The 21,532-nt window shown below is 40.1% G+C and overlaps 1 protein-coding gene across 21 annotated transcripts in view; it reads left to right on the top strand.

The window, feature by feature from the left end:
• Positions 1–21,532, top strand: part of LOC105495767 (tubulin tyrosine ligase like 5) — a 291,082-nt gene that overhangs the window by 36,325 nt on the left and 233,225 nt on the right. For 20 of the 21 annotated variants that reach the window (XR_011625701.1, XR_011625700.1, XR_011625699.1 and 17 more), the window contains exons 8-11: positions 7,651–7,720; positions 8,268–8,352; positions 19,095–19,196; positions 20,958–21,049. Coding sequence is in view for 17 of the 21 variants with exons in the window: in XM_011765497.3 (XP_011763799.2) it covers positions 7,651–7,720; positions 8,268–8,352; positions 19,095–19,196; positions 20,958–21,049 (349 nt within the window). In the remaining 4 variants the exon portion in view is untranslated. Of the gene's footprint in view, positions 1–7,650; positions 7,721–8,267; positions 8,353–8,450; positions 8,579–19,094; positions 19,197–20,957; positions 21,050–21,532 lie in introns of those variants that run through there. The other variant, XM_011765505.3, reaches the window with a different exon arrangement.

Genomic DNA, 21,532 nt, shown 5'->3' with positions numbered 1-21,532 from the left:
ATGGCAGACCTCTTTCCTCACTTGTTCTTTCCTCCTTCACCCTTTGTACTGGTTACTAATATAGTTCCATTTCATTAAGAGCGGGTGTGCTCTTCTTAAATCTGCATTCAGAAGTGAGTTGAGGGTAGGTATGAGTTGACTTGTTTGCCTTACTGGCAGGAATCTTCTGCACCAGCAGTTACTCCAGAGGTACCTTTTCTGCTTTTAGCATATTGTGATGTTAATTCCTACACACCAATATTAATTGGTAGCATATGTGTTTAGAGTCTGTTGTGAGCAGAACTGTGGGTTCTGTTCTCAAGGTTATCAAACAAGTGAACCTCAATTTGGTATGGCTTCTTCGCTACTGCTGCTGCTTCTCCTTTCTCCTCCTTGCTTCCCTCTTTCTGCTCTTCTTCCTCTCATTTCTCCTCTTCTTTTTTCAAAAGCCATCATTATCTTGATTCTTTGCAAAATTCTCATAAAAAGTTGTCTTACATAGAATACATATACATGGTAAATAAAATCCCTACTGGTCTCACTCCCTAGACGTATAATAGTAGTTAGTAACTTTAGTTGATTTATGTTTCTTTCATTGACATTACATTGTATTTGTTAATTCCCAGTTTGGCATTTATTGCATTTACATCATGTCCCACCCTCCCTTGCACATTTGTTTGATTAGTTTTTATGTTTATGTTTTAAACATTTATAACAGAGTCTCTTCAGTAACTATGATTCAGTTTCTTTATTTTATCTGTAAGTTGAGTAAAACATTTAAACTCAGTGGAAACAAACTGTTGAACTCTGGAAGGGGAAATGTTAGGATGTTAGGATAGGTAGCTAGGCAGACATGAGCCGGGCATGAGAGGGCCCCCGCCACCACCAAGGAGTGTCAGGTTATCATCAGGTGATGGTCAGGCAGTTGTTAAACTGGTTTCTCTAAAATAATAATTGGTAGCAGCGTATGCCAGGGAAAGGCAGGCTCCTAACAACAGAAAACACCTGAAGCTAGTGATTAGCCATTTCCCAATAAGATCTCAGGAGTTGGACGGGTAGGCTCAAGCATGTGCAGTTAGAAGCAAAATGATGGAGTTTAACTGGTATATGACCTTCCTCTAGGAACCCTCGACTGGTAAGGCAAAAACACTTCAAATGAGCACGTGCACAACTGCAGCCAACACACTGCCCATGAGGCCCCTCTCAAGTGCTGGCAGGCCACTGCACATGCAGACAGCTTACCCCATGGAAAAATCAAGGGAGGAGAGATACAAAACCCGAGAAGCATGCCAATGTATAAAACCCCAAGTCTAAGGTCAGACAGGCACTTGGATCTCTCAAGTTGTCTGCTTGGCCCTCTTCCACGTGTACTTTACTTCCTTTCATTCCTGCTCTAAAACTTTTTAATAAATGTTCACTCCTGCTCTAAAACTTGGTCTCTCACTGTGCCTTATGCCCTTCAGACAAATTCTTTCCTGCAAGGAGGCAATAAGTAAGTTGCTGCAGAGCCATATGGATTTGCTGCTGCTGACATATTTTGGGATTCTGAAATTTAACCAGTGTTTAGGCCTGGACCTGTTTTTTATTCTTCCTCCTGGACATTTGGTAGGCACTTTCAGTCTGGAAACTAGTGTTTTTCTTTAAGGAAAGCTATCCTCTTATTTGTCTCTGCTTTTAGAACTCTTTTTTGAGACATTCTGGATCTTTCCTTCATGTTAACTTTTCTCTCATTTTTAATTATTTTCCCATCTTTATCTTCTAGATCACAGGTTGAAGTTTATCCATTTTATTATTCATTTATCTACTGTATTTTTATATTGGATATCACAGGTTGATTTCCAGAAACTCATATTCTGATTTGCTTTATTTTTATTTACAAATAACAACCTTTTGTTGCATAATGGATGCAGTTTGCCTGCCTGTCCTTCTGAGGATACCAATGGAAATTTTTGAAAAATTCTCTTCTGTCCTTGAATTTTACTGGGATTGTCTTTTCCCCTGCTATTGGATTTTCTCAGTTTTGATGATCCTTATGTGTTGGACCATATTTATGAACAAAAGACTAGACTGAATGAAACTGGCAGCTGGTCTGGGTTTCTACCATGGTTGTGTAGAACTCTTTTCCTAATATCTTCTCCCTGGAAGAGGCTGACTGTGAATTTTATGTAAGGGCAAAACATGTTGACTCTCAGGCTTTGCTTTATGTGGACGTGTTGAGGAGCACGCCCCTTCCACCTTGCCAAAATGGAGTGGGCCATATTGCGAACGTAGAAGAAGATTTTGGTGATTTCCCTCTTGGTCAGAGCTACTTTTCTTTTCCTTTTTGTGTGTATTGGGGATAAAGTGGCCTCAAGTTCCAGTCTCCTCTATCAGATTTCTATACCCACACGTCTACTGGCCTCACTGTTCTAAATGCTGTTTGTTAATTATCTGATTCTGATTCCTTGGCTGATCCCTGATCTTCATGTTTGTTGACTACAAGCTTGGAAATTTGCGGGAGCTTCCTTGAGAAGATCACTTTGATCTCTTTTGGACTTTTCTGGCTCCTTTTACTTTTTTCTAGCTTTAATATCATTTCATTCTTTTGAAAATATTCTTTCTATCCTTCCACTGGAACTCTGGAAGGGCAGGGGTAGGTAGATAAGTTGTATGTGGGACCAGAACCCCATCTTAAATTCCCCAGTTGTCTTTTCACATTGAGCTGTTTGCCATATGTGTAGAAACTAACTTTCTGAGTGATCTTTCACATTGGAAAGTCCTTAAATTCAGGCTGGACTCAAAACGGTACCATAAACAATGATGGCCAGACCCTTCATGCCAAATAAATACAGGATCTGGTTTTGGTAGAGCAACTGCTATAGCCTCAGGCATTGGCTGCAACTTCTGTTACCTGGCCTAGGCCACTCTGGAGGCCTTTTACCCTGAGTCTCCTGTGACATAAGGTCATGGTCATATGCCTTGGCTCTGTCTCCTCTTGTCTCTGCTCTGACCTTGGTGATGAAGGCCCCTCTCCAACAGCTTTTCCTTCAGCTCTGTGCCAGGAGCTCCAGTGTTGTTTGAATCTCATAGACGGCACTAGTTTGGGTTTGGGTTTTAGCTGCCAAATGGAATTTGTTGAAAGTCAGCTATGGTACGAGTTTGCTTTTTATTTTCTTAGACATGACTCAAAAAGAATAGGATCTATTCCCAGCTCATCTGGGACTTTTTTCTTTTGGAATGCTCTTTTGCCCTAGTGATTTGTTATTTTAAAGCTAGCATCATAAAGGATAGAAAAGTTAAACTTTGCTTGGTGGAGCCGAGAACCCTGCGCCCTAACTCTTCCCTGGACGCCGAATCTCAACGGGGTGACATGTCTTTAGAGAATGTGTTTGGCAGGCTGTGTAAGAGCCTTTTTCTCCCTCCCACCTCTCCTTGGGCTGAATCCCTTGAGACCCCCTGCATAGATCAAAGTACTTGGCAGGACCTTTTGCCTTCCCCCTCCCTCTTTGTGAAGCTTTGGAATGAGTCTGATTCTTTTAGGTATTTAGTGGAAGTGCCAGACAGAAGCCTGGGAAGATGCCAGGAGGCATGAGGGGAGCTGGCAACATGCGGACATAATGGGAAAATACTCCCGTTTCACCCCGAAATTCCCGGTGGAATTTTACCACCTTTTACCCAGACCTGCAAACCATGTTGTTAATACTCTTCTCTCTGCTTACACAAAAGGCATAACCATCCCCTCTTTTCCATACCTGGATCCTTTCCCATGGAATATGTGACCCATTAGCCAACTGGATGAAGTAACTCTTTCCAAGGCTGCTGCCTGCTTTCCTTTTAGATTTGAGCAGGAGAGTGAGGAGAGGGAAGGCTGCGGCGAGGGTCTGGGGGCAGAACTAATGCGAGCGAGTGAGGGATTTAGGCAGTGGGGATGGAGTTGGTGTGAGGGCCAAATGGAAATATCTTCCCCTGTCTTCCCACTGGAGTGAGAGGGCCACTTATTAAAACTTCCCTATAGTGGTCATAACCTTTTGGAAACTCTCTACAAATAGCAACTTTTACCATTACGAGAACAGGATAAAGGACAGCAAAAGCATCACTTTTATGTAGCACTGAAAAGAGAAGTGTGGACCATAGATGGAAGCATCTCGGTTGGTTGACTAATGTGGTCTCATAAGGATGTGTGCTCTTTAACTCTAGAAATACAGCATAAAGGAACAGAGCTGTGTTTGCTCCACTCCTTCAGTAACCATGGCTAAAGGCCGTATTTTCCCAATTTAGTATATTCAGATCAAGGAGGGGAAAGAATGGATGTTTTCTGAATAAGGTATGAAGTTGATTATGGAAGTCAAGTTGAGTCATCCTTGTCTCACACATGATCCATGGTAAATACAGTATTGATACATGCTCTGAGACTTGCATGTATTAGGAGAGTGTTAGGTCACTCCAGTCCCTCCTATATTTGTGAATATAATTCTGTACTCTCTTGTTTCTGTTTGCTTATATGTTTTTATCTTAGGTTTCCTCTGTTTTTCTCATTTCTCAACAAGTATTTCGGGAGTACCTACTGTGTTGTCACTCCTTAAAAGCTTTTGAGAAATTCTCTTAATTATTATGTATCTCTTAATTTTCATAATACTGCTACTCAGTACTCTGAGTAGAATGGCATGTGGCAGGTCGTGATGAATGCTGTTGAGCTGTGGGACTTTGTAATTAGAACCACATATATTCTGTTAAGTTTGCAGTAATCATAACTAATGTTTATTGAGCCTACCACTGTCCTTTCTAAACATAATCTCTTTTAATCCATATATGAACCCTATGAGGTAATTAATATTTCCTTAGTAAGTGGTAGAGTCAAGGTTGTAACTCAGGTCCAGATGATGCCAGCATAGACACTCTTAATCCATACCATTCTGCTTTACGGTGACTTAATGGATACCTGAGCTTTAATCTTAAGGTCCAGTTAGAAAGACATGTTTCCAGCCAGGTGTGGTGGCTCACGCCTGTAATCCCAGCACTTTGGGAGGCCAAGGCGGGCAGATCACTTGAGGCCAGGAGTTTGAGACCAGCCTGGCCAACATGGTGAAGCCCTGTCTCTACTAAAAATAAAAAAATTAGCCGGGTGTGGTGGCATGTGCTTGTAATCTCAACTACTGGGGAGGCTGAGGCAGGAGAATTGCTTGAACCTGGGAGGCGGAGGTTGCAGTGAGCCGAAATCACGCCATTGGACACCAGCCTGGACCAAGAAGTGAGACACTGTCTCAGAAAAAGAAAGATGTGTTTCCAACTTTCCCAACAATTCAGATTCCAGCTTTAACATACTTTGGGAGGCAGTTTGAGCTTTAAATTGAAATAATTTGAAATGAGTTAACTGGGGATTGATGAAAAGGAAACAGGCTTGAAGGTATCAAAAAGTTTTTCTTAGTTGCTCTTCAGTCTGTAACGCTATGCAAAGAAACTACACCCAAACCTTTCTTTTCTTCTGGGAGCCTACAGTTTAACTCCCAATGCAGATAGAAGTGAGGGATAAAGACAATAGAACACATAGTAAAGTTACCTAAATAATGTAAGGGTTTATGTTATGTGTAACTCAAAGGATAAATGTGTATGGTGAGCAAGGGAGGAGAGGAAATGGGCATGGGCATTAGATGTGTCATGGAATGATGACCACTATCAGCATATTCTCTGCTGTGGAGAAAAGTTGGGTGACTAGATATTTATTGTAGCCTATAGGTTCTACTCAGTAGGAAGACAGCTGTGATTGTTTGAGTATAGGTTTACAACATAGCCTGCAGCTGTACAGTGATTGCATCAATTCTCACTGAGCAGATTCAAAATGGAGATAATACTTATGAGAAGCTGATCAAGAAATGTAAGGGAATCAGGAAATGGTATGGGTGATGGAGTTCATTAGGGATGAATCAGTAATGATGTCATTGTGTTCCTGTGATGCGTGGAGATGGGTTGTGAAAGCTGTGTTCTGACTTTGAGATAGCAGCAGTGGGCAATGAGAGAGGAGTCTCATTCTGACTTCACAGCTGCTCATAGTGATTGTGTATAATGTTATAGGTCACAAAATTATCATATGAGAAACAGTAGTATTGAGGGTAGGAAATGCATTATTATAAAGACAAACTTTTGAATTTGGGGGCAATTAAATTTGAGAGCACAATATTGGGAAGAGGTAAGAATAATGCCTAAAAGCAAAGCCTGTGAGGAAGACTGTCTGGATTCCATTGCTGCTCTATTGCTTATTAGCTCCGTGACTTTGAGCAGGTCCCTAACCCCCTCTGATTCTTTTTTCATCTATAAGATGTGGATGGTGATATACCTGCCTCATGGGGTTGGGTGAGGATTAAATGAAATAATCCTGTGAACAGACTCAGAACAGCACTTGGCACATCCACATGTTTAGTACATTTGTTAAATTTTGTTTCTGCAAATGTTGATGGTTATTTCTGTTGCCTTTACTGTAGCTATGATCAACCTAATTATTATCATTACCACTTCCCTTTTGGAGCCCTTTTGTCCTACATGAATTGTGACTTCCAGCTTTATCTAATCACACATGAAGGTGTTTTTTTTTCTTTTCCCCCAAGATATTTTAATCTTGCTGTTTCCTTAATCTAGAATCCACAATAATTTCCTGCTTCCCACCATACTAAATATAAACTCTGTTTGCCAGGGATTCATACCTATCCCTTTGCCAGTGGGGTCCCTCCCTCCTCATTGTTTAACCATGTCTTTCATAATTTCCCAGTTCAGTCTTTTAGCCCCAGGTCATGAATCGGCCCACCCTCCTTTCTACTGGGCTTGATGTATGCCATCTTCCCATGATGGGCTCCTTTCTTCTCCACCATGTACTTCCCAGCCTTCGCCATTCATTTCTGCATCTGCTCTTCCGGGACAAGTCTTCCCTGACTGGTCCCACCTGATTGGTCTGCACTTTAACTTTGCAACCTGACATCTTATATTTATAGAAATGCTGCTTTGTGTTCTTTTACATTCTATATTTTGCTGTTCCTCTACCTAAATATTAAACTTTTCAGGGATAGGGATTTACTGAATCTTAAATCTGCCAGGCAGAGATTATATCTGTTATCTTCATCATGATATCCCCAGTGCAGTTTTTCAACAACTGTTTTTCATTGAAGAAATCTTTAAAAGATTGTATTCACTCTTTGCATACAGTTGCTTAGCAAATACCCTTAAGTGAATCAATTAAACACCTATCTCATTTTATGGAAGAAATGCTGGGATCCATTGTGGATCTGTAAATTCTCTAAACATCTTAATGAAAGCCTTCATTTAAGAATAGTAGTAGTAGTTTTAAATTTCTATTTTACTTTACAGTAGGGAGAAAGCAAGTTTTTATTTATTTTTAAAGTGGCTCTTATTTTCTTAGCATGTAACTATTTAATATCATGTATAGACACATCTTTAAAGCTATTTAGGCTGTATTTATTATGTGAGAGGTACTGTTTAAATTTATTTTTCCTGCATCATAATTGGATGCCTATAGTGTTATAGAAGTGATATTACATGGCCAACTGAATATATGGGTACCTTGGAGGAAACTTTAACCAGAATTTTAGTTTTCCATTTCTTTAAAGGTTAAGAACTTTGCTCCCTTATTGTAAATTAGGATTCCTGTGTATTTCTATTCTTTCATTCTTTCTGTTTACTCAATAGCCAAACCAGATTTCCCTGGAAGAAAACATTCTGGTCTCCCGTTATATTAACAACCCCCTGCTCATAGATGGTGAGTTGTGATTAGGCCCTTGACCAAATTGGGCCAGATCTTTGCTAAACTTTTTAAACTTTTCATAGCCTTCTCTAGTAAGTCTTTATTATACTGTTGTGAAATTCTTGACATGTGTGGCTCCAGAAAGACAGCAGGTTCCTTACCTATCTCTTGGGATTTATTTGAAGGTGAAATGAGACAATATAAGAGAAAGTGCTTTATAAGTTATATAGTAATTAATATATGTATGAAAATTATGCAGTAATATATATGAAAATGACATATACACATATACATTATATATACATTAGGGTTATATTAATGTATATATACATTATACTGTTTTTATTATGTACTATATACATAATATACTATGTATATGGTACCCTTATATAGTATAATTATTAGTTATCCTCCAAAGTCAAGGTATGTGGGCAGTGTGTGTTTCATGTGGAGAGGAGGAATGTTCTTTCTTTCACGTTTCTTGGTTTCGTTGTTTATTCTGTAACAGGAAACAAATGAACTTAGTTTTTTTTGTGTGTGAATACATACTTTTTTTTTTTAGATTTCAAGTTTGACGTGCGCCTCTATGTGCTGGTGACTTCCTATGATCCTCTTGTCATCTATCTGTATGAAGAAGGATTGGCTAGGTAAGAAGCTGTTTTGGGGTGTAGGGTTTGGGTGGGTATATTAAGAGTGGACCCATTAACAAGTTTATTAAATCAGATCATGCTATTTTCACTTGTCATTACTGCTTACAGATGCAACCCACCTCCTCAACTGCTGTGCTCTGTAACATCAAAGCCACTATGCCTAAAAAGAACTTCAGAAATTAGGCTTATTTGTCTGTAATCTCACTGCATGTCCACACATAAGGTGCGTAAACATCATCCCCAGCACTGATCCAGGATCATATGGTATTTTCCTGCAGTGACAATTGTTATGACGCCCCTAGGATATTAAGATAATTTGCCGTTGTTCTTCAGGATAGATGTAGAAAGAAAAATAAAATCCTACCTTTATTTGCCTATTATATGCCAGGCATTTATTTTCATCCTCGCAACAACCTTTTAGTTAATGCATTTTTGCAGTTGAGGAAACAGATTTAGAGGTGGGAGAAGTGGAATGGGGATTTGACCTCATGGATCTGACTCCAGAGCTCAGAGCTCAGACTATTTCATATTTAGAAAGTATTAATTGAGTTTTTTTTTTTTTTCTTAACATGCAAGTGACTTTACAGTGGTTGTACATACATTGTTCTCTTTTTGTTAAGGTGCTTTTTTTTTTTTTTTTTTTTTGAGATGGAGTCTTGCTGTGTCACCCAGGCTGGAGTGCAGTGGCGCGATCTCAGCTCACTGCAAGCTCCGCCTCCCGGGTTCATGCCATTCTCCTGCCTCAGCCTCCCAAGTAGCTGGGACTACAGGCGCCCGCCACGACGCCCAGCTAATTTTTTGTATTTTTAGTAGAGACGGGGTTTCACCATGTTAGCCAGGATGGTCTTGATCTCCTGACCTCATGATCTGCCCGCCTCGGCCTCCCAAAGTGCTGAGATTACAGTTGTGAGCCACCACACCTGGCCTGTTGAGGTGCTTTTTAAGTTTTAAGGTAATGTGACTTATGAGATTAAGTTCAAGTTGTTATATTTTGAAGTTTTGTTTCCTATAGCCACAGAATTTTATAGGTAATTGTTTTCATAAACCCTTTAAATTGTTTAAAATAAGTATGCAACTACTATGCTGTGTTCTTTTCCCCAACAAAACTGAATTTTTGTATTAGCCAGCTAGTTTGCCCTGAAGTTCTTTTCATGCGTAGTGCCTTTGATATAGAGCAGGGGTGTCCAATCTTTTGGCTTCCCTGGGCCACACTGGAGGAAGAATTGTCTTGGGCCACACGTAAAATACACTAACAATAGCTGATGAGCTTAAAAAAAATTGCAAAAAAACTCATAATATTTTAAGAAAGTTTATAAATTTGTGTTGGGCCACATTCAAAGCCGTCCTGGGCTGTATGCAGCCTGTGGGCCTCAGGTTGGACAAGCTTGTTACAAAGCATAGCAGTTTAGGAGGTGGTTTGCATCTGTGAGTGGTCACAACAAGCTAAAAAAGCCTGGTCTGTGTATGTTTCTGTATTTTAGAAAATACAATTGGAAGATGGGAAATACTATGGATAAAAGAAGACTACCTATTTATGTACAGGTGCTTTGACAAATATTATTGTACTCTGACAACTATTATTTTAGAATGGTCTTTTAATGATTTTAGAGACTTAGTTTTTTTGAAATGTATCCTATGACTTGAAATCAGTGAAAGTGGACTAACCAAACCTTCTCGCTGGTGGAGTTCTGTGTTCCATTCCCCTCTAGGTGGCAGTGACAGCATTTATAAGTCCCGTCACATTCTTAACTGAGATTTTGAGTTTGAGCCCTGGGAACATTGGAGACTACCAAAACTCCCTAGTTCAGGCCTCTTGTTTCTTGAAAATTAAGAAAGGGAAGAACTGAAACATCTCCCAGTTATTAGATAAAGGGCTGAACCAGGCATCTGAACATGAGCTGACTACTAGCTCTAATCAGGTTTTTATAGGAAAGAAATTGTTGATAATGTTTGTAGACACATGTGCTCTCATGAAGGATCACTATACAAAATTAGGTATAAAAGCCTATTCCTGGCCAGGTGTGGTGGCTCACACCTGTAATCCTAGTACTTTGGGAGGCTGAGACGGGAGGATTGCCTGAGGCCAGGCGTTCAAGACCAGCTTGGTCAACATTGTGAGACCGCATCTCATGAAAAAAAAAAAAAAAAAAAGAAAGAAAGAAAAAAAGCCTATTCCTTATATTATTTAGAACAAAATGAAAGTAAAATACACTCCTAACCTCTCAGATATGCAAGGTGCTGAGGATTTTCAGCTTTATAATTTGAGACTTCTGAGCTTTCTCTCTTTTGTATTATAAGTTTCATCATTCTCCTTCCTCTGCTCATCCTCACCTTAACTTCTCTCCTGTGTCAAGTTTTAGAAACTGATTATGTCCTGCCAAAAATTGGACTTTGGGAATAGAGAAAAGAGATGGAAGTTGTGCTTCACTGTTTCTCAAGGATATCATACCAATATATTTTGCTTAATATTCCAAAGATATTGTCACCAACAATATTAACAGCCCTCTCTATGGGTGAAATTTGGCACAATTTTAAGACCTTTTGGGTTCAGAGCACAATGTGAGAACAACAGCACCAATGTTTATTATAGAATTTACTACAAATATGCAAGTGCTTTGGCTAACTGGTTGTGTGTTGGAAGTCAGAATCTACTGAATTAAGTATAACCCTTTTGCTTCCAGCAGAAACAAAAAATTTATATATATACATGTAGTCAATGGATGTTTTTTCTCAGGATAATTAGAAAAACAGCTTTTAAAAAACTCAGACCAAGTGGGCCAGAAAACAACATGAATTTTCGGGGCTTTCGTTAGGTTTACCTGAAAGTGTAGGTGAATAAAAAAGCTTTATCAAAGCTTTACAAAAGCATGACGCATGGCAATATGATGCGCTGTTTGCGAGAGTCCTGTGAGGGCACATTGTTCCGTGCAGTAATTTCAATGTGTCTAAGTTCTTGTGTCTTCACTTATTCTGTATCTTGACATTCACTTGCTTTGTTGTAACCCTCAGAGTCTGTTCAACTATGTCGATAGTCTATAGCATCTCTAGATCTGCAGCTTTTAGTTATCTTGGGCCACATGTATTTTATGTAGACATAACTGAAGACAATCAGTTTGGGATGAGATTACTGGGTTACATTGAGGCTTAACAAGAAAAACCATCATCTTTCCTAAAGAGATGGAACAGGAGGCAAATACAATTCACTTCCTTCTTTAGAAATGAATTCTCTTACACCCTGTCACTTCTGTTTTGGACCTCAAATTAATGCTAGGTGATAGAAAGATTAAGTTCATTTCACAAGACAGTTTTGTGATATCAGTTATTTTGTGTAAATTTTTTTACACAAAATTAAATTTGCGAAAACCCTAGTTTCTGTATAGGTGAGTGTTTTTAGTTGTCCTTATTGTTTTATTAACGTAAGAAGTGGGAGAACTCTGTTTTCTTATGTGTGGGTAAAATATTGAAGAAGTGTTGCAATTGTTCCCCCTGGTATTTGGGTGCAGCTTTTTGTGATTGTCGCAGTAGCCCTCAGAGGTCCCCTGTGCTTTTGAATTTTGCTTGCGTGTTGCTGTTTTGCACCACCAGGGGACACTCAGTTTCCACAGAGGGGTGCTGTGCTCTACCAAAATGGTGCAGATTCTTTTTCCCGTCAGGGGTGGAATCCCAAAAGATTTTGTCCTGGATTTTACAGCTTTAGGTGGATCCAGTATTGGGTTTAGATGGTTTGACAGAGCCCTTTCTGAGATGAAGCTAACAGCCCGATTTTCACTGAAACAGGAAAAATAAAAAGTTCAAAAAAATTAAAACAAAATGGAGTTAAAAACCAAATGTGTTGCCAGAGACCCAAAGATAGGCAGCTCTAGCAACTTGGGGGGCGTGTGAGTACCCATCCAGGGAGCTGAGTTCCACCCATGCGGCGGAGGTGGGAGGAGAGGACTCTGGGAAGGTCCTGGTTGGAACACCCTTTTTTCTGCCTCAGCCATATTATTCAGTGGAAATTCAGAAAAGACCCCAAAACATTTGTACTGCCTTTCCCTTTCTCCCCACCCCCAGTTCCTTCTTCAGTAGCCTTCCTTGCTAATTAACACTGGCTCCGCAGGGATATTTACCTTTTCTCTGCTGGATTCCTGTGGTTTTGAAAGAATTCAGGTACTTGCTGGTTGCCAAGGAATTCAGATTACCTCACAGGCTGCACACTGTCCAGAATCTGCCACAGCAGCAAGTAGGGGGAAGAGACACCAACAAGGGGGAGAAAACCCTTTCCAGTGCTCATTGTCACCGTCCCTGGAAGGCCCTTGCTGTTTGTGAAGTTTGAGTCATTTCTGGCTCTAAAGACAAGGGATCAGGCTGGTAATCCCCTCCCAGACGGCTCTGTAGGGCGCTGCCTAGTCACTGCAGCGCTTTGGCAGTCTCCCGGCTGCAGCTGGTTGACAGCAGATCAGAGAGCTCTTGGGCCTCTTGTTCTCTTCCATAAGATTTTTCTGGGTCAGGCCAGGATGAAACCCAGTGGCTCCTGGCAAGGCTGCCTGAGGTGCTGTCTCTTCATCATCCAGACCGCTCTGGCTCAAAATGCCTACACCTGTTGAAGGATAACTCATGTGCCACAGCGAGGGGCTCCTCGAGGCTGCCCTTCTCTTTTCTTTGTACATTTGTAGTGAATGTTTGTCAGGAAATACGACTACCAAAGAGGATGTTAAACTTCTACGTCTAGAATGCCTATGACTCTGACCATAAGAAGATATGGTCTAAAAAAAAAAGCTTTTAAGAAAACAGCAGGACAGAAAAAAAAAAAAGAATATGTGGGGTCATATTCTTAGAAGAACAGACTAGTTTTTGAATAGGGGAAGGGAGTTTAAAAGATCCCACTAACTCTCTGGTTTCCTTCTTGTTTTCGTTCCATATTGGTAAAGATCTTGGAGCAAGCAACTCCAGTGCAGTTTCAGTTAATGTTTGCCAAGTCCCTACCATATGCCAAACATTGAAATCTTTTCTCCATACAGACATTCAGACTTTTAGACAAATTATTACCATTGTCTTGATTCTCAGGGAGAAACATTAGAAAGCAAAAAGGAAATGTAACTTACGATTTAAAAATTTATTGTCAAAATAAAGATATTGTCAAAGACAATTCGTATTTGTTTGCAGTGTGGTTAAAAAAGGGGGAGGGGGTGGCAAATAGTTCTATATTCATCAATAGGCTGAGAAATAGTACCTAGGGTTTTGAATTTAGCAAAGAAAATAGGAACTCCCCTACTTTTTCTTAGCTTGAAGGTCAAGGCCTTAAAGGTCTGTCGTGAGAACTTTCCTCAATCTTGATCTCATTAAGAGGGAGATTCAAGACTGCATTGTGTAAATGTTGGCCTACATTAGGATGAGTGTAGTCATGTAGTCATGTGCTGTATAACAATGGGCAAGGAAGGACCACATATACTATGGTAGTCCCATAAGATTGTAATGGAGCTGAAAAATGTCTGTGGCCTAGTGACATTGTAACCTCATAACACAATGTATTACTTTTCCTATGTTTAGATACACAGATACTTACCATTGTGTTCCGGTTGCCTACAGTATTGAGTATAGTACAATGCTATACAGGTTTGTAGCCTAGGAGCAAGAGACTATACTATCTATCTTAGGTGTGTAGTAGGCTATACCATCCAGGTTTGTGTCAGTACCCTCTATGATGTTCACACAACGATGAAATTGGCCTGTCAATGCATTTCTCAGAACATATCCCCATTGTTAAGTGACGAATGGTTGTATGTGCAAACGTGGTCATGGGGCACCTAGTAAATAGTGCTCTTTTAGATTATTGTTAATAGAGAAATTGTGTTGAAACTTCAGACCTAAAGAAGGTGAAATTTTATACTGTGTGATGGTCTAAATCAAAGGTCACTAACATAAATGCTCACAAGTACATTCACTGAAGGAAGAGTAGAGACTGGAGAATGGAGAGTACATGTCCCATCTAAAGGCATTTGCTACTTAGTGCCAGCAGCTGACACTGATATTGCCAGATCTGGTTTGTTAAGTGAGGCTTGAACATATAGATTTTTACTGTGAAACAAACCACTTTTTTACACTTTTAACTTTGAAACCATTTTGAACTTATAGAGCTGTAAGAGCTGTAAGAATTATATGAAAAATTGCCTTTTACCCTATGTCTAGAGATCTCATTCCAATTCTGCCAGTTATCCTAAGAAATTTTTTTTTTTTAACTGCAAAAGGATAGTTGGAATCAGGGATCACATGTTGTGTTTAGCCGTCAGGTCTCTTTAGTCTCCTTCAGTCTGAAACAGTTTCTTAGTCATTCTTTGACTTTCATGATCTCAGCATTTTTGAAGATTACAGGCCAATCATTTTGTGGATTGTCCCTCAATTTGGGCTTGTCTGATACTTTCTCATGAAGAGACCTAGGTAATGCATTTGGGGCCAGAATACCACAAAAGTGATACTAATTCTTGTCATTGCATTATATCTGATGGCACATGCTAGTCATTTAGTGGTGTTTGACCACTTGCTGTAGGTGATATCTACTAGATTCTTGCACTGTAAAGTTATTTGGTCTTACCCTTTGTAATTAGTAAGTATTTTATAGGGAGATGCTTTAAATCATATAAAATTTCATTCTTCATCTCATTTCTCAGTTTTAAGAGAAATCTATTGATTTTTCTTGCCTTAATGAATTATTGCTATGGTAGTTGCCAAATGATGATTTTCTAATTCCATCATAACTTTTACTTTTATTTTTTGGCATTTTTCCGTAAGGAAGAGCTTTCTCTTCTCATTTATTTATTCATCTATTTATTTATACCAATGCAGACTCAAGCATTCCTATTTTATTTAATGGGTTATAATTCTTTACTATCATGATTTATTTTGATGCTCAAATTGTCCCAGATTTGGCCAATGGGAGACCTCTCAAGCTGGCTTTGTGTCCTTTTGACATGTCTTTATCATTCTTTGAGCACAAGGTAAAGTTTCAGGCTCATCTTGTTTTTTCTCTAGTCTAGCCCTGGAATCAACCATTTCTCCAAGGAGCACTGGTTGCTTTTTCATGGAGTATAGTATTTAGAAATCAATATCTGGGTGCTAAATATGCTCATTGTCCTGGGGCATTTCTGCTTTCAGATCCTGGCCATGAACAGAGTTAGGAAATTATGTATATATGTACATATACACATGTACATCTATATTTCTATATATGTCTCTAATGTATTGTTGAAAAACAGAAGTTTGTACTAGTACCCACAGTTCTAGTTCAAAACTACAGAGTTCCTTCTCATTTTTTGCTTTTCATATTTTAAAATCTCTTTTCCAACAGCAGGAAATCTGGCTCCCAGTATCTTTAATATATTTATTTATTTGCTCAATTCCTTTTTTTTGTGGCTAGTTTCCTGACCCCACTGGGCCACTGTCCCACTCAGATGCCGTTTTTATATGGATTTAGACCTCTATTTGGTGGCTACCCTGCTTAGAAAACCTCCTTCTGCTTCTGGCTGACTTCCCATCCTAGTCACCATCTTCCTTTTTTTTTTTTTTTTTTTTTTTTTTTGAGACGGAGTCTGGCTCTGTCACCCAGGCTGGAGTGCAGTGGCGCCATCTCGGCTCACTGCAAGCTCCGCCTCCCGGGTTTACGCCATTCTCCTGCCTCAGCCTCCCGAGTAGCTGGGACTACAGGCGCCGGCCACCTCGCCCGGCTAGTTTTTTGTATTTTTTAGTAGAGACGGGGTTTCACCGTGTTAGCCAGGATGGTCTCGATCTCCTGACCTCGTGATCCGCCCGTCTCGGCCTCCCAAAGTGCTGGGATTACAGGCTTGAGCCACCGCGCCCGGCCCCTTTTTTTTTTTTAACACTCACCATCTTCCTCATGTGGGCCCTGGCTACCACTGGGTTGCAAGAAGGAAGGTCTGATTTTTATATGTTGTTCAGGTAATTAAAGTTTAAAAGAAAAAACAAAGCTTTTGTAGGTTAATCAGAACTTGACCAGTAGGTCAGATTCAAGACTAATGTGACCTCTGGTCTAGACAATAAAAAAGAAAATAGTGATCAGATGTTGATGATGGCTTATTTAATACGGATTTTAGTGATAGCTATAATCTTACTGGGGTAGGAGGAAAGATGAGCACACACACCTTTTCGCTACATAGTGTATGTTCCCCACTAGACTGAGGGAGATACAGAGTGGAGCACTTTCACCCGTCGGGGGAAATTTTCCTTTAAGCTTTTTTGTTTCACTTTAATTTTTGCTTCCTTCTGCTTCATACACTCAGTTTAGAATTCCACACTTTGATATTAGAAATCTTATCCTTGCTGGGGTTCAGAATAAAACACTCCAGTGAAAAGGAAGATTAGGAAGAAGAAACATGATTTTTTTTTTTTTTTAAGATGTGTAGCCCTCTTGAAGAAAATAATGTAAGAATGACAAATGTGTTGGTACCAGATTCCAGCTCACCACAGACTTTTGTCAGGCTTTTCATGTTGACCAAGTTAGATCAGGTACTTGTAGTAACTACAAGAGATGAAAAGCCTCTTTTTCTGAAGCAGAAGCTTTCCTCTCCTTCTAACTCATTATTCATTGAGGGGAGAGGATGGCAGGAGGGATGTCACCTTGAGGTAATGTCTGGCTGAGGCAGGCAGCCTCTATGGGACCAGCAGGGGGCCCCTTTGCATCTCACAAGAATTCAGAGAATGGGCCGGGCGCGGTGGCTCAAGCCTGTAATCCCAGCACTTTGGGAGGCCGAGGCGGGCGGATCACGAGGTCAGGAGATCGAGACCATCCTGGCTGACACGGTGAAACCCCGTCTCTACTAAAAAATACAAAAAAAAACTAGCCGGGCGAGGTGGCGGGCGCCTGTAGTCCCAGCTACTGGGGAGGCTGAGGCAGGAGAATTGCGTGAACCCGGGAGGCGGAGCCTGCAGTGAGCTGAGATCCGGCCACTGCACTCCAGCCTGGGCGGCAGAGCGAGACTCCGTCTCAAAAAAAAAAAAAAAAAAAAAAAGAATTCAGAGAATGACTGTCTTCAACTTGCTTGGACAGTCTATCAGAGGAAGATTGGGATGCATAGGCAAGGCTTACTCACCAGGGCACTGGGGTGTGACATGGCTAGAAGTTAAGTGATAACAACTGGAAGTTGGAAGTTTCTAGAAAATCTGGGGGCCTTCTCAAGCATAGACGTAATAATACTCATCAAACTCTTGTCTTTTAGCCTAGTCATCATTTTCTTTGTCCACATCCTTTTTCCTAGCCTCATGTTTGTTTATTTTAGTTTTTTGGGTTTGGGTTTTTTTTCTTTTCACTTTTCTTTCTTTGGCTCTTGTATATTTCTGGTACAGGGAATTAGGGAGTGGAGATAGTGGGTGGATGAGAAGAAACAGAGAAGAGGAAAATTTTTTAATGCTGACCTTTAATGTGGTGAAAATTCATGTTGACTTCATAGTCTGAGTAAGCATATGTAAATAATTTGTAAGTCATATGAAAATAAACTTGTGGCCTTCCTTTTTTTTCACACACTTGGATATGCCTCTTGGGAAAACCACTCTAGTGAAGGGTGATATGGTTACAGTGGTATGTAAACAGGGGTTGATATTTACCATAACCATTCGCCTTGAGTGTCTTTTTGTTGATATTGAGCATCACTGGAAAGTTCTCTCTTTCCCTGGTTACTTCCTTCAGAGGCACATATATTTTATACTTTGGTCTTCTTTTGACAACAGTCCAGGATATCATATTGCTTCCCTGTTTTCAGCGGGCTCCATGTTTAATTCCTCTTTCTTTTGCCTTCATTCCAAATTCAGGACTAAGTCTCTTGCACTGTGCCCATATTTATGCTGTTTTGCTTTGTCTGCTGTTAATGCTCTCATTATCATTCTTTTTTAAATGAGTATTACGGATCAGTTCTATTCTTTCTATGGATGTGAGCTCTAAGCCGTATATAGCTCTGCTGTCCCTTTTTCTTTTTGCTTAATTTTTTTCATTGAATGCTGTAGTACCAGGCACTGTGTGGGCACTCAGTAAGTGTTTCTGTTGCCTAGGCTGGAGTGTAGTGGTGCAATCACAGCTCACTGCAGCCTCTGTCTCCTGGGCTCAAGCAGTCTTCTCGCCTTAGCTTCCCAAGTAGCTGGGACTACAGGTGCACACTACCACGCCTGCTTAATTTTTTAATTTTTCGTAGAGATAGGTTCTTGCTCTGTTGCCTAGGCTGGTCTCAAACTCCTGGGCTCAAGCAGTCCTCCTGCTTTGGCCTCCCAAAGCGTTGAGACTACAGGCATGAGCCACCATGCCCAGCCAGTTGTTATTTCTTGACCAGCTAATGCTGTATCTTTCACAGTATCCTACACACAATTTCCCAGGTCCTAAATAGCTATATTTTCAATTTTCGTTCTTCCTATTGGTGTAATGTTCTATATAAGAGAAGCAGTGTCTTGTTGTGATTAAGTACATGGGTTTTGGAGTTGGTGTGATCTTGAACAAGTTATTTAATAGACCACATTTCATTTTCACATCTATTTTTCCACTTGGATAAAATATTATCTACTACTTCATAGGGTTGCTTTAAGGATTGAATGAAGTGCGACATTATAAAACACTTAGAATGGGAGTTAGCACTTCGTAGGCACTCGGTATTTGTTAGATAATGATATTACCTTCCTTTATTATTATCTCATTGATCCTCAGTTCCAGCCTGTATGTCCTTGAAACTCTGTTCCTGGCATTTAACTTGTTTCCCTTCTATCAGGTTTGCAACTGTGCGATATGATCAAGGAGCCAAGAACATACGGAACCAGTTCATGCATCTGACAAACTACAGTGTGAACAAGAAGAGTGGAGACTATGTCAGGTACTGGCTGTGTCTGAGCCAGAAGTCAGAGGTGTCAGTCTCAGATGCGGGTGTTGTAGAGGTGGAAAGGTAACATGTGGCACAGGAGGATAACGTTACATTAACGTCCATGTACCATTTATGGAAAACTGTTAGTCATATAACAGTGTTGAGGCATATCTCCTGCTGCTTCTCCATTGCCTCCCCAGTTAACAGTGTCACCTTTCTCTACCAAAATGTGCTTTCACAAGTTTTTCTTCCTCATTGCCTTCCCTCACTTGACTTAGGGATGGGAATTTAATAGGCATATGGAACGTTTTAGAAGTTAAGAAATGAGGTCATTTCAGCGCTTGGCAAACAATCAAAAGCTTAAAAAATGTCTGTACCCTTTGACCCTGCGGTTCCATTTCTAGGAACTTAACCTTAAGAAATAAAAGATGTACACGCAGGATCAGCGATAAGAATGTTCATTACTGTATATTTGTAGGTGGAAAAAGCAGGTTATCAGATAGCACTTGCAACTTACGTTCTTGCTTGAATATGAGATATCTAAAGCTGCTTATTTTTGCTGAGCGGGGAGGAAGAAAAGACCAGAAGTAATACCGAAGTGTTAATGCAGCTTAACTATAGTGGGTAGGATTGTGAGTGGGTGATTTTTATTTTCTTCTCTGTGCTATTATGTATTTTCTAAATTTTTCTAAAATAAATACTTGTATGATCAAGAAAAAGAAAAGGAAAAAATTAAAGAAAGAAAGAAATGAGGCCATCTCAGCAAAGGATTCAGTGGAAGGGAGTACCAGCCCAGCTGTGTGGAAATATTCTTTTTGCTCTGTTTTCTTTCATCCCGATCATTTTGCCAGAAAGTAGAAAAGTAGAAAAGAGACTCAAATAGTTACTTTCTACTCAGACTAAAAATAGGTTCTTAGCAGGTCCAAGGAAAGAAAGAAAGGAATCTGGAAGTGATAGAATAGTTGCTGAAGCTATATAGGTTTCGTCAAATGTCCTGTGAGCAGCGTTTGCATTAACTGAAGAGATCACACCTCCACTGTGAAAGATGAGCAAAGGCACAATTGGTGGAAAGTGGGATGCTGGTAGGGGGTGAGGGGACAGCTGCAAAACACAGGATCCAGATTGCAGGGCTTTTCCAATATTCACGGGAGGCTGTGCCATTTGCCACTCCGCTGCCATAGCAGTGGTATACCTTCCCACTCTTACTGTCACTCCAGTGCACTCTCCCTTCAGTGATACCTCAAAAAATATCAAGAAAAGCTATGTCTACTGCCAAAGAGAAGGGAGCCTGCTTCAGATGCCAAAGCAATTCTGTATGGGATTATTTCACCAGCGTGCTGCAACAGACTAACTCACTCACCCATCCCAACTCAGTTCTGGTCTGAAAATGGCATCAGAGGTTGTTTTGTGTACTCAGGTGACATTCACCTCAAGGGTTAATTATCTGTTAATTTATTGTAACCATTCTTAGTTTACCTTCTTTCACACATTGCTCTCACTCTTTCTTGATGCATAATTGTTTGGTTAAAGAATTTGCTGCCTTCTTCCCCACCCTCTTGAAAAAGGCAAACTATATGCATTTTCATTTCCATTGAAGAAATTGGTATGAAAGGATATATGACAAAAAGGACCAAGAAAAAGTGAGTAACTGGAAGTCAGCAAAGTGAATTAAAAAAAAAAAAAAAACTTAAAAAGACAAGAAGGCTGTTTGCAGAGAATCTTGTTATTATTGCCAAGCCTAGTTACATATGTGACTTTATTAATTTGTTTTAGTTGTGATGATCCAGAAGTGGAGGACTATGGAAACAAATGGAGCATGAGTGCTATGCTTAGGTACCTGAAACAAGAAGGCAGAGATACAACCGGTGAGTACTGGGCCTTTTTCCTTCTTGACTTCTCTTCTTTGGATAACTTTATCGTTGTCTCTTGCCAGGAATCATTCTCTATTGCTTTGATAGTGTTGCTGAGATGGGATGATTGTCCTTGGTGTTACTTTTTCCTGCAGTTGACAAGCTGGGGAACAGGTTTTCCATTACCCTCAAAATCCCTTTTCTTGTTTCTGGTGTGAAAGGCGTAACTTTTTCCTTTAATTCTTAGTGAATTTACCCTGACTAAAATATGGTCAGCTTTTTATATAACAAATTGCCTGTCTCCATATTGGCCCCAAGTTTTGAGTTTTCTAAGTTAATCTCTCTCATTCATGTTGCTGAGCTGGAGAATGGGCACTGTTTGAGCACAGGGCTTCAAATCAAGATGGGCACAATTGCTGAGCCTTGAGCAGAATGGGAAACTGTGTGCCAAAAGAGACTGTCTCAGTTCACAAGGGAAAGGGTCATGGTGAAGTGTAA

This window comes from Macaca nemestrina, chromosome 7 (genome assembly GCF_043159975.1).
Source record: "Macaca nemestrina isolate mMacNem1 chromosome 7, mMacNem.hap1, whole genome shotgun sequence".
Lineage (NCBI taxonomy): Eukaryota > Metazoa > Chordata > Mammalia > Primates > Cercopithecidae > Macaca > Macaca nemestrina.
The sequence above is the reverse complement of the archived record's forward strand: the minus strand, read 5'-3'. Positions and strand labels throughout refer to the sequence as shown.